General features: G+C 46.5%; 1 protein-coding gene across 1 annotated transcript in view; it reads left to right on the top strand.

Annotated features, from left to right (window-relative positions):
* The window catches only part of PKD1L2 (polycystin 1 like 2), a 99,301-nt gene that overhangs the window by 34,693 nt on the left and 50,600 nt on the right, over positions 1 to 14,008 (top strand). The window contains exons 13-15 of the mRNA XM_044269298.1: positions 1,890 to 2,007; positions 4,657 to 4,801; positions 5,570 to 5,773. Coding sequence (XP_044125233.1) covers positions 1,890 to 2,007; positions 4,657 to 4,801; positions 5,570 to 5,773 — 467 coding nt within the window. The remainder of the gene's footprint in view (positions 1 to 1,889; positions 2,008 to 4,656; positions 4,802 to 5,569; positions 5,774 to 14,008) is intronic.

Below are 14,008 nucleotides of genomic sequence, written 5' to 3' on the forward strand. Positions count from 1 at the left end.
TTGCCAGAGTGCATTTAGTAGTAATAGTGCTCCTACAGTGCCCCCAACAATAATTGTGTCCCACAAGTAATAATGCTCCCATAGTCCCCCAGTTGTAATAAAGCCCACCATAATGCCCCGATAGTAATAATTCTCTTTATAATGTGTGACAGTAGAACCCTCCCCCCCCCTTATAATGTGCACCAGTACAGAAAATGACCCGTTGTGTGGCAGTATTAAAAAAAGAAATACATCCTCTTAGTGCCCCCCAGTAGAGCCAATGTCCCCAGAGTGCCCTCAAGTGTTCCAATGACCCGTACTGTGTGCCACTACAAAAAAACACTTAGTGCCACCAGTTGAGCTTAGATGCCCATAGTGACCTTAAAATTTGTGCCAATATAAAATACTCCTATATAGTCCCCCCAGAAGATGCCCCCATAGTGCTCCTTCCCCGTCTCCATAGTGCCCTCCATAATGTGGCACTATAAAATGCCCCTATAGACTGCCCCACATAGATACCCCCATAATGCTCCTTTCCTCCCTTCCCCATAGTGGCATCAAAATGGGTGCCAGTATTAAATGCCCCTATATAATGCCCTCATAGTGCTCTTGTCCCCCACTTCTCCATAGTGCCCACCTATAATGCGTGCCAGTATATAGGGCCCCCAGTAGATGCCCCCATAGTGCTCCTTCCCCTCTTCTCCATAGTGCCCCCCCATAATGTGCCAGTATATAGGGCCCCCATAGTGATTCCCTTCTCCATAGTGCCCCCGTATTGTTCCAATATATAGGGCCCCATAGTGCTTCCCCTCTTCTCCATAGTGCCCCCCATATTGTGCCAGTATATAGGGCCCCCCTATATTCTGCCAGTATATAGGGCCCCATAGTGCTTCCCCTCTTCTCCATAGTGCCCCCCCATATTGTGCCAGTATATAGCCCCCCCCTATATTGTGCCAGTATATATGGCCCCATAGTGCTTCCCCTCTTCTCCATAGTGCCGACCCCCCCATATTGTGCTAGTATATAGGGCCCCATAGTGCTTCCCCTCTTCTACATAGTGTCCCCCCCATATTGTGCCAGTATATAGGGCCCCATAGTGCCCCCCCCATATTGTGCCAGTATATATGGCCCCATAGTGCTGCTTCCCCTCTTCTCCATAGTGCCGACCCCCCCCCCCTATATTGTGCCCACCCCCCTTCTTGCCACAGTATAGTATAAAATTAAATAATAAAAACAATAAACTCAGATACTTACCTTATGCTGCTGTCAGCGATGCGATGCAGGCCTCTTCCGGCCTGTGTCCCGCGCTGTACGGCTCGGGCGGTGCGCGCGATGACGTCATTGCTTCGCCTGCACCGGCCTCTGATAGGCTACAGGGACTAGGCCTGTAGCCTATCAGGGGAATGGGCAAGGGAGACGCCTCTCCCCTGCTCCATTCATCTGTGTCCTGAGGACGGCGATACAAATGAATATGGAGATGAGCGCTTCCACAATGGAAGCGCTCATCTCCACTCCTGCCCGGATGCTGCCACATTAATAAAAAATTAAAAAAACTCCGCCGGCGGCCCGGGCCCCCAGTGGCGTAGGGCCCCATAGCCATTGCCTGGCCGAACACAATCAGGCTAATGCTAAGCTGATTGTGTTCGGCCCGGCTCACCAGGCGGCCCGGCCCACTGGGCAAATGCCCAGTCTGCCCTATGGCCAGTCCGGCCCTGCTGAGTATGGATGTTGCAGTCTTGACGTCTGCCCCATAAAAGTAATATGGCAGAACAGCAGCAGTGCAGGGAATACAGTGCTACTGTATACCTGCTTATGATGCTTATGATGCAAATACCTGCTTATGATGTAAATTCAGGACGGGGGACTCATGGACATTTAATATGTTAAAAAGTCACTTTAATCTCTTTTAGATGTGAGACTAACTGCAGGAATATGAACACTTCAGAGCCTGTGGTGTTCAGCGCTGCTTGTGAAAACTGCCATGGTGTCACATATAGCTGGTATATCGATACGAGCCCTTTACAGAAGGTTAGTGTCTCACACACACACAAGATGCTTCACATGTAGCAGAGCTCTGCGTGTCTGGAACCACATGCACCTGCCACATCCAGGAAGCCTGTAATCCCAAAATAACTGGAGCGATACAAATGGCCTATGTCAATATTACTGATGATCATTGTAATTTAAGCCTAAACTTTTTAAAGAAATTGTCTCACTTCAGCAAACAACATTTATCATGTACAGAAAGTTAATACAAGGCTCTTACTAATGTAATGTGATTGTCCATATTGCTTCCTTTGCTGGCTGGATTCATTTTTCCATCACCTTATATTATACACTGCTTGTTTCCATGGTTACGACCACCCTGCAATCCAGCCTTGGTAGTCGTGCTTGCACACTATAGAAAAAAGCGACATCCACTCTGGTGGCCGTGATCGTGAGATCGCGCGTAGGTTGGAGCTGTGTTGTTCATGTGCAAGCACGACCACCACTGGTGGATTGCAGGGTGGTTGTAACTATGGAAACAAGCAGTGTATAATGTGATGGAAAAATGAATCAAGCCTGCAAAGGAGTCAATATGGACAATTACAATATATTGGTAAGTGCCTTGTATTAACTGCATTCACAGTTGTTTTCAAAATAATAGCAGTGTGTTTAAAAAAGTGTTTGTATTCTTCTTTACAAACTCAAACATTTACTATATAAACTGAAAAATGTTTGAAGATTTTGCTTTCCTTTGAATCACTTCACTAATATTTAGTTGTATAACCGCTGTTTCTGAGAACTGCTGGACATCTGTGCTGCATGGAGTCAACCAACTTCTGGCCCCTGTGATCAGGTATTCCAGCCCAGGATGATTGGACCACATTCCACAGTTCTTCTCTATTTCTTGGTTTTGCCTCAGAAACTGCATTTTTCATGTCACCCCACAAGTTTTCTATTGGATTAAGATCCGGGGATTGGGCCGGTCGCTCCATAACGTCAATCTTGTTGGTCTGTAACTAAGATGTTGCACGTTTACTGGTGTGTTTGTGTCGTTGTCTTGTTGGAACACCCATTTCAAGGGCATTTCCTCTTCAGCATAAGGCAGCATGACCTCTTCCAGTATTCTGATGTATTCATACTGATCCATGATCCCTGGTATGTGATAAATAGACCCAACACCGTAGTATGAGAAGCATCCCCATATCATGATGCTTCCGCCACCATGCTTCACGGTCTTCACAGTGTACTGTGGCTGAATTCAGTGTTTGGGGGTCGTCTGACAAACTGTCTCCGGCCACTAGACCCAAAAAGAACAATCTTACTTTCATCAGTCCACAAAATGTCTCTTTAGGCCAGTCAATGTGCTCTTTAGCAAATTGTAACCTCTTCAGCACATGTCTTTCAACAGTGGGACTTTGCGGGGGCTTCTTGCAGATAGCTTGGCTTCACATAGGCATCTTCTTATTGTCTGATTTAAAAGCCATTAATATAATCCAGTTAAATCTGCAGGCCGCATGTTATAGAGCAGAAGGAGCTGAGCAGACTGATATATAGTTTTGTGGGAGAAGATGAATGAATTGAAACATTTAAAGGGGTCCTCCCATGACTAATGTCAAAACTGAAAATCAGACATCATACAGTACATGACAATCTCTTTCTAACAAAGCTAGAACCAGCTTTGTACCTCAGACGGATCAGGGGTGCCCCTACCCTTTCTGCTGCCTGAGGCGAGAACTGAAACGGCGCCCCCTCCCAATGCCAATTTCTTAACCTAACCCCTTTGCCACAATGAAAGCGCTTATTCCCCATGGCTATTCCGCTGCCCCCCTTCTTGCCCCTACCTGGTGCTGCCTGAGGCGACCGCCTCACCTGGCCTCATTGGTGGTGCACCCCTGAGATGGATCCAGAGATCTCCACATTCATTGCTCTGCTAGATTTATATCAAGCTGACACCTCAAGGGCAGTGTCTTTTCCGCTGCAGCTCAGGGGCGTATCTCAGCTCTGCCTATCACAGCTCAGGGGGCGTGTCCATGCTCTCCCTATCACAGCTCAGGGGGCGTGTCCATACTCTCCCTATCACAGCTCAGGAGGCAGTTGAAGGATGAAACTGAGCATGTGCGGCTATCCCAGTGAGCAGGTGAAAGAAATAAGAAGAAAAAACTAACAGCAGGTGGCGCTATACAGATACATTTTATTAAATAACTCAGTGGTTATGCTAAATGTTTAATTACATGCAATTACAAAAGTATTCAGATCCAGGGGCTGGTTTGAAAACTGTAGAATATTTTTCATGGGACAACCCCTTTACTTCTCTGCCTTTTCTGAGCTCAGTTGTACACAGGGGCTGTCTTCTCAGTGACTGATGGCATTCTCTGTATACACAGTTATACAGAGAATGCTATAAAAAAGGCAACAATTAGCAGGGTCAGTAGAAGCAAGTGCCTAAGGCATTTACAAAAAGGCTGCTGAATGGGTTCAATATCAGACGGACATTGAGTCAATATTAAAAAAAAGTAACCTATGATTGCAGTGTTCTGTGGGGTATAACTTTATAGTGGGTAAGATAGAGACATGATTATAAAACCTTACCCATAGCCCTTCCACTGGCTCACAGTATCTCTATAGAATCGCATAGACTTCCGTCTATGATGTCCGTGAGTCCTAATTTCCTGATATCTCACTTCTTTCCAGTCTGAAACTCTTCCTGCTGTCTGCCATCTACGTGATTTTAGAACCAGTTCTTTTACGCTATTACAAAATGATTTGTCCGTCCTGGTGCTGAACGGCACACTGTTAAAGGACCATCCTGAAGGTGCTGTCAGAATAAAGCTGGTCGGTAAGTGAGAGCAGTGGCATCCCTACCATAGGGGCTGTCACCCGATTGTTGTGGGGGGAGGGGCCTAAGGTTTAACAGCTTCTGTTGTTCCAGACATAGATTTACAGGATTTTTCCATCATCCGCCACTTGGGGGAGCTCAGTTTGTAGAGATTATTTACAGCTTCCATTGAAGTTACTGGTAACGGAATAAATTCCTGAGCGTTGAGTTTTCCCTTAGTGGTGGCTGCAGATGTTCAGCTTTATAATATACTCTGTGAAGGGAAGCAGATGTGGATTTGTCAGTTGTCTGGTGTAAATACATTTTCCCACCTGGGGAAGGTGCCTGAAGTGCCTAGTCATGGGCAAGTGAAGATTAGGGTAAACGCGTGTTGTTCCTTTAAGAGCCAGAAGAAGTGTGCATGCTGGCAAGAGCAGGCTGCGGCTTCCCAGGGAGGACAAGGTGATCGACTACGGAGAAGACACAGAAGAGTGAGTGGAGCTGCTTGTATTTTGGAGAGTGCTGCCCATTTTTCCAATTTTGGAGATACATAGATAGATAGATATGAGATAGATAGATAGATAGATAGATAGGAGATAGATACCCCAAGGCGTAGTTAAAAATTTGGATTGTGACTCATAGGCAGCCATACCATGGATCACTTCCAGTGAATCTCCATACACGGCTGGTCCCTTTAAGTACAGCCAGTGCCCTGCCTGAGGTTAGATACATAAATGACGTTTCCTTGTTCTTATGTTGAAATATTTGCACCCACTTGGTTTATTTTAGCCAAGACATCTCATGAATACGGAGAGGATGTGACGGTTGTCAGCGCCCTGCCAGCTCCAGAGGTGCCAGACTGCACCATATATCCCAGTGAGGGCTCGGTGCTCACCAGCTTCCGGATCTCTTGCCTCTCTCCATGTTCTCTCACTGATGCCTGCAAGGAAGATGAGCGGATCTCCCTCACTTACTGCTTCTATCCTAAGCCACGTAAGTATTACCAGATCTGGCTGAGCTAGACATACTGACTAAAACAATAAAATCCCCATTTGCAGCATAAAAATGAGTTTCTGACTGTCTGTTCTTTATGCGCAATCAAACAACTGGAGCGATCTTCACCAAATTTGGCACACAGGTACATCAGGTGTCCGGGAAGGTTTTAGACGAGGTCTCAGCTCTCTAGGACATACCGTTCCTGAGATATTCACAAAAAATGACCTGCATTAGCCAATACAAGCCTGCAAGTCTTTCTCTTCATATCCCAACTGCCATACACACGGTCACATGTCCCTTATCAGCCAATAGAAGCTCGCAGGCCCTAAGTCTCCACATACACACAGTTTTACTCCAGGTTTCCATAACAACCCAGCCATTTTACTTCACTGCTGTAGGTCAGATTTAGGCTAGGGCTACAGGACAACAATAAGTTGCACGACACATAGGGCACAACTACGCTGCTACATGCATCCATCTTGGATGGATTTTTTGCGACTGTCGCGTCGCAGTCACAGCATGTTGCATGTCGCAGTGTGACACCATACCCTATCATTATAAAAATTGTTGCACGACAATAGTACGACAAAATTTTGCGCAACACATGTCGTCATGTAGCCCTGGCCTTAAAAGGGCAGGGCACTGTATAGGTCACTGTTAAGGGGGCAGGGGCCACTATTAAAGGGACAGCTGTTGTGGAGGTCACTGTTAAGGGGGCAGGGGTCACTATTAAAGGGGAAGCTGTTGTGGAGGTCGCTGTTTGCGGGGCGGGCACTGTGGAGGTCACTATTAAAGGGGCGTTCACTGTGGATGTTACTGTTAAGGGGGCAGGCTACTGTGGAGGTCACTGTTAAAGGGGCGTTCAATGTGGATGTTAGTGTTAAGGAAGCAGGCTGCTGTGGAGGTCACTGTTAAATGGGCAGGCACTGTGAAGGTCACTGTTAAGGGGGCAGGGGCCACTATTAAAGGGGCAGCTGCTTTGGAGGTCACTGTTAAGGGGGAAGGGGCCACTATTAAAGGGTTAAAGGGGCAGCTGTTGTGGGGGTCACTGGTAAAGGGGCAGGCACTGTGGAGGTCACTGTGGATGTTACTGTTAAGGGGGCAGGCCGCTGTGGAGGTCACAGTTAAAGGGGCGGGCACTGTGGAGGTCACTGTTAAGGGGGGCAGGGGCCACTATTAAAGGGGTGGCTGCTGTGGTGGTCACAGTTAAAGGGGCGGGCACTGTGGAGGTCACTGTTAAGGGGGGCAGGGGCCACTATTAAAGGAGTGGCTGCTGTGGAGGTCACTGTTAAGTCAGAAAGGACTATAAGGTCACTGTTAAGGGAACGGGGTACTGTGGCAGTCACTTTTAAAGGGACTGGTGGTGTGGAGGTCTCTGTTAAGGGGGCAGGGAACAGTGAAGGTCACAGATAAGGGGACGTTCCCCTATAAAGGTCAGTGTTAAGGGGCGGGATGCTGTATAGGTGTCACAGCCTTTGGTTTGCGCTGTGACACTGTTGCCACACTTGCGGTTGCCCGCAGCAACGTGTTGCTGTGAGAGCATGCGGTGGCAGTGTCTCGGCCTTCTGGGTGATTGCCGTGACTTGGTTTCCACTCATGCTGTTGCCGGTGGTAACATGTGGTTTGGTATGCTTGTGTGTGCACTTCCCCTTTAAGTGGCTTCCTTCCTCTGTCTGGTGTTGGAAGGGTTAACTCCCTTCCTAGTGTTTTGTGAACACTGGATTTATGTGTGTGTGGGTGTGGCTGCTCGGACTATTTAGCCTCTGCTGGATGCCTGAAGCTAGGTGTTCCTCCAGCCTTGGTGTATGCTGGTGGTTTACTGTTCCTGGCTTTTACCATCTGTCCAGTGAGGGCCACCCTTGTGGTCATTGATGTTATTATGGTGTCTCTTTCCCTTTTTATCTTTTGGTTTGCATGGGTTATGTTCAGGGTGTTGTATGTCTTGTGTTGTGTTACATGGCTGGTGATGTTTGGTGTCTAGCATGTTTGCTAGACATTCCCCTGTCTCACTTTTGGTTGTGGTTTGTGCTGTGTCCTTTAATGTTGGTGTGGACAGCAGCACTTGTGCACGGGTTCCAGTCAGTGTGTCTGTGGCAGGTAAGTGTGTTATGGGTTTCGCTTACCTGCCATCTCTTTATGCTGTATGTGTTCCCCTCTCCTTGCAGCCTGGCCTCAGATAGAGACTCCTGTTCCACCATGACTGGGATGAACAGGTCGTCTCTTCCCTGCTCCTTGGTGAGGGATTACAAGGGCGACTCAGGGTCTCTAGGAATCCAGAGTATGAGCCGTCCTACCATCGGGGTCCGCTCATACGGTGAGGAGTTAGGTAGAGGATTAGGGACGCTGTAGGAGGTGACCTGCTCCCTTATTACTCCTTTTGGCCAGGCTGATACCTTTTACCCTTTGACACCGCATGGTGTTAGGCCTCTTTCACACGGGCGTCGCGGGTAAGGGCCGGATGCGTTCTGGGTTCTGGGTGCAGTAGGCTGCAATTTCAGTCAGTTTTGTCTGCGATTGCGTTCCGTTGTTCACTTTTTTTTCAGCGCGAATTCAATGCGTTTTGCATGTGCGTGAGGAAAAAACTGAATGTGGTACCCAGACCCGAACCTGGACTTCTTCACTAAAGTTCAGGTTTGGGTTTGGTGTTGTGTAGATTTTATTATTTTCCATTATAACATGGTTATAAGGGAAAATTATAGCATTCTTAATACAGAATGCAAAGTCCAATGTCAATTGAGGGTTAAAAAATAATAAAAACATTACTCACCTCATCCACTTGATCGTGCATCTCATGCTCCGATGCGCTCCCTTCCCTGCGCTAAATCGTGCAGGGCAAGGTCTCTTTTGTTTTCAGTAACACACTGCCGGGCGGAAACTTCCGCCCGGCAGTGTGTTCAGTGACGTCACCAGCTCTGATGGGCGGGCTTTAGCGCTGCCCTAGTCGTTTTACTGGCTAAGGCAGCGATAAATCCCGCCCATCAGTGCCAGTGACGTCACCGGGCTTCCGGCAGCCCCATTGAGAGCCCCGGTACGTCACCAGATCTCCAAAAAATGCCTTTGCCCTGCGCAAAGGAGGGCATCGGAGCATGAACTTCTTCGATGCTCCTGTCAGGGGGGCTGCCGGGGTAAAAATGGAGGTATGTCCGGGTTCAGCTCTGAACCCGGACAACCCCTTTAAGGGGATGGGCTGCTGTTGAGGTCCCATTTTAAGGAGGCGGGGCACTGTGGGGGGGGCAGTGTTAAGGGGTGAGGGGCTGTGGAGTTAACTGTTAAGGGGGCGTGGTGCTGTAGATGTCACTGTTATGGGGGATACTGTGGATATCTTTTAACGACACACAGAAACATTAAATGAAATAGATGAAATATACCCGTGCGAAGTGAAGGTCCTTCTGCCAACTGTTTGAATTTAAGCATGGCCAGCTTCCTAACGGGTACTATTTTTACTGAGGACCTTATCAACGAAGTCAAGGATATTTTCTCAGACAGGGAGGTTGCTGGATTAACGTCCGCAGCCAGTTGTAAAATTGTGTTTAAAGATTTATATCAGGGTTACAAGGACAATATTAAATCCTGGTGGGAAATCAAGTCCCTAGAAAATTACCTTGAACATAAGATTATACCTAGAGGCCTGCGCATTCCCCTTAGACCAGCTGAACGTGTCCAATCTCCAGAACTTATATCCAAGTGGGAACAAGAGATCACTAGTAGTTCTCTTAGACTGATGTCACTTCTCCTTGGTGAGGAAAAACAAATCTTTGACAACACCTCTTCTAAACTAAAGGGACTTATTGAGTCAGCATTAAAACTCAAATCAGATCCCGATTTTGATAGAAGGGAATCTTCATTACAATCGGCTGTTGAAAGATTTCAGAACCTCATGAAGGAGAGAAAACATCGTCAGTTCATTAAAGATCTGGGTGAATTCAGAGATAATAGAGCTTACACCACTCTGAGCACTAAAATCCCAGTGACCGACTCAGAGATATCATCCTCTGATCAAGAATTCTCGGACCCAGAACCTACTAGTATCCCCTTTACGCAAGGAAGCATTAGAGGTGGCCGTTATTCAAAAGGGAGAGGGCCAGGTCAAAGATGGAGAGGACAAAGGGGACAGAGAGGAAACTATTGGGGAGGACGGGGTTCTGGAAACAAAGGACCCGGACCATCAGGACCACAATATCATACACAAATGGACAATCCCTCCCAATATATTCCTTATCAATGTCCACCTCAAAACAAAACTGGAATCTCTGCCCCCCCTACGGTGGATTCCAATCCTCCTTCACCTTCCTCTTCATCTTCCTCTGCTTCTTTTTTAGCGAAGGGCCAGGCCGCATACCAAACAAGGGCAAGGGACCGCAGCCGGAACAATTGACAGATCAGCTACAGGTGATCAACCTATCGGAGTATAGCCTGACCCCGATGGAGATCAACCTACTCCAAAAAGGTCTGTCTTTTGTCCCGACAACGAAACACGATACCTTTACCTGGGTAAAAGATTTGAATTTATTCGCCAGAAAATTGAAATGGCATAAATTCTTTAAAAATTACAATAAAAAAACATGCTTGGATTTGGGAATCAGCCCAGACGACTTCCCAGATTTCCAAAATTTACTGGATCTCTGTGAAGAGGGAACGAGGGTCCCAGGAAGGGGTCCATTCACAGAACTACGGCCACGAAGCACCAGACTGCCACCACCTGTCAGCACCGAACATATCGATATCTTTTTACGCCTTGTCATTGCAGACATTGAGGGAATACACGATATGCCCCTCCATTCAAATCTTTCGGCACCAGAATTTCGGGCCCTAAAAAATCTGGAAAACAATAAGGAACTGGTTATTAAACAATCAGACAAAGGTGGCAATCTGGTGCTTCTGGACCATCTTAAATATCAGGTAATGTGCATGACATTGCTGAATGACAAAAATAACTACAAAAAAATCCCTGTGGACCCGACTGATATATTCCTCACCGAACTTGCGCAAGTTCTCGGCCAGGGCCTCCAACAGGGTGTTATCAGTAAGACTGAATATGATTTCCTCCTTCCAAAAACCCCTCAAACGGCCACCTTTTATTGCCTCCCCAAAATTCATAAGGGGATACACCCCCTGAAAGGGCGTCCCATTGTATCGGGTATTGATTCTTTGACACATCACGGTGGAATCTACCTTGATAAGGTACTCCGTGACTTTGTCTCTAGTCTACCGTCATTCACCCGTGATACGATGGACTTTCTTCGTAAAATCGAAACCCTCACTATAAATCCTAAAAGTATCCTGGCAAGCATTGATGTGGAATCACTTTATACCTCGATTCCACATGACAAAGGAATCACTGCTGTAAACTATTTCCTCAATACGAGAGGAACTCAGTTTACCCCACATAATGGTTTTATCTTACAACTACTGGAATATATCCTTCACCCATAATTTTTTTCTGTTTAACGGCTGTTTCTACCACCAGCTCAGGGGGACCGCAATGGGAAATTCCTGTGCCCCCACTTATGCGAATCTCCTCCTGGGCTGGTGGGAGGACACTGTCGTTTTCCCAGATCAGCACCCCTGGTGGAGTGAAAACATCTCTTTTTGGACTCGTTATATAGACGATGTCTTTTTGATCTGGGAGGGAAGTATTCCAGCCTTTCACAGCTTCATCGACGGCCTTAATCAGAATAACATCGGCCTGAGTTTCACCTATGAAACCCAATTGGAACAGATCACCTTTTTGGACGTAGTGGTCACCAAGGTGGAGGGGACTTTGAATACCTCGGTTTTCCGTAAGCCTACGGCAACCAACAGTATCCTCCACTGGGAGAGCCACCACCCTACTGCGGTCAAAAAGGGGATCCCAAGGGGACAATACCTGCGGGTTCGTAGGAATTGTTCCTCAGGGGGTAATTTCTATCAAGAGTCAGGAAAACTCCGGAAGAGGCTGAGAGAAAGAGGTTATCCATCTAAGATTCTCAGGGACTCCTTCCAGTTCGCAGAGTCAAAGAAAAGAGAGGAACTTCTAATACCAAGAACAAGGGACATCGATAATAATTTGATACGTCTCATCTCCACTTTTGACTCCGGGAACAGGGAGGTGGTCTCGATACTGAGAAGACACTGGGCGATTTTGACTATGGACCCCGACCTTACACAGGCAATTGGGAATTATCCTCAGGTAACTTACCGTAAAGGAAGAAGCCTACGAGACCGGCTAGTCCATAGTCACTACGATGGCCCAAAAAGGGAGGGCACTTGGCTAGACCGTAAACCACTCGGTGTTTTCAGGTGCGGTTCCTGCAAGGCCTGCAATTTCATCAATTCATCTAAAACAATAATTTGTTCAGTGACTCAGCGACCATTTGTGATCCGTGATTTTGCCAACTGCAAAACCAAAGGTGTAGTCTATATTTGCCAGTGTAGTTGCCCTTTGGACTACATTGGCAAGACTAAGAGGGAATTACGAAGAAGAATTTGTGAACACCTGAATGATATTAAAAAATCCAAAGATACTCCAGTGGCCAATCACTTTAATAATTGCCACCAAGGCGATGTAAGGTTGGCTCGTTTTTCAGTCCTGGAGGTGGTGCCCTTTCCTGAGAGAAGGGGTGACTGGGATAAAAGGATTCTCCAGAAAGAGTCCTCCTGGATCTATCGTTTTCAATCCCAGTCCCCCCTTGGTCTGAATGAAAGATTAAACTTTGCATGCTTTATTTAAATACCCTCCTTGTCTGGGGCAATTTTGACCTTCCTGAGTAAATTGGTCACTAAATTATTGGTATGTGACCCCGGGTTTCTGTGCCTATCAGTGCGAAAAGCACCATATGACGAATGGGTTCAAAATTTATCGATTTCCCATATCTATAAATACTACCTGGTACCTCTTAATTCTAAATGAAATTACCTTAGAGGCAGTTCTGTATTTTTTCTTATATTACAATTTATATCCCGTTTTATTATTTCTTACTCGTCCTGTGATAACATTCTTTGAGTGAGGGTGGGTGACCCTGAGGGCCCTTTATGTTTCCCCCTGTTTACTGTGCCACATCCCCTGTCGTGGATGTAATCATTAATAGTTCTCAATATTATATATCCACTTAATGAAATCCTTACTGGCCTATTTCCCCCAATTTAATAGCCTCTGGATCGTATCTGTATTGATTACCGGCCCCAGCTGTCCTCCGGCGCCGGCATCGAGCCATATGCGGTTCACGATGCGTTCCACGGCGCCGGAAGTGACGTAGTATACGGAGCTCCGATGCGTTCCACCATGCGGTCCAAGAAACCGGAAGTGTGCTTCCGGCGTCCGGAAGCCAGAATCAGACCTTATAAATGGGCTGTGTTTCTAGTGTCACAGTACCTGGGCCCAAATCAGGCCACTGGGGGAGACTTTGCCAAGCACCATTACTATGTAAGTTTATATAGATTACCTAAATGTCTTTACAATTGTGTTTGCCTAGAGCTGTGGCGATTTTTGATCTAAATGTCCGCTCCATACATTGATTTTAACCCCATTCTAGGTATATCTTCTATGGTTGTAACCATCATGCCCTCTGGTAATGCCCTATCCACGCCCCCTTGTTGAACATCGGTAGCTAAGTATCATTTTATTTATCATCCATTTATTACTATTCGCATCTACATCTTAAATTGGACTCTGTCCTTTTCTTTACCTACCTCCTGATGAGCCTGATTATATACAGGCGAAACGCGTCGTGGTATATGTTTTAAGATGTGTATATTTCTATGAAAAAACCGTGCGTACTGTATTAACGAGCGGAATGATGATTTCCGTATTATCAGGAAAGCTTTTTTCACTCTGTTAATCTAAATGTGAATTTCAATCTTATCTCTAATCCGTCGGAAGGGGCAGGTGGTGACCCTTTTCACACTAAACCACCCTCCTTTTTACGATTTACCGTGATTATAGTTATCTTTTATTTATATCTTTCCCTGGTTAGGGTCAACCTAGGGATTTGTTTAGTCTTAGGTTCGGGGACAGGGAACCCCCACCATCAGGGGGTCACCCTGGGCTGAGCAGTTATTGAGGGCTCTGTAGGGTAAGCATTGTGTCTGCCCTGCCCTTTTCCTCAGACCCTGTCTCAACTGGATCCTCGAAGTTCCTAGACCTACTGATATTTTGTATCACTAGATGTTTTGTTGTAGGGGTTACTACTCCCCAGTCATAAGAAATATTCATATATAATTTCTTGTGAAACTGTAGCACATTCTGTCGGTATA

Source organism: Bufo gargarizans, chromosome 10, assembly GCF_014858855.1.
Source record: "Bufo gargarizans isolate SCDJY-AF-19 chromosome 10, ASM1485885v1, whole genome shotgun sequence".
Classification (NCBI taxonomy): domain Eukaryota; kingdom Metazoa; phylum Chordata; class Amphibia; order Anura; family Bufonidae; genus Bufo; species Bufo gargarizans.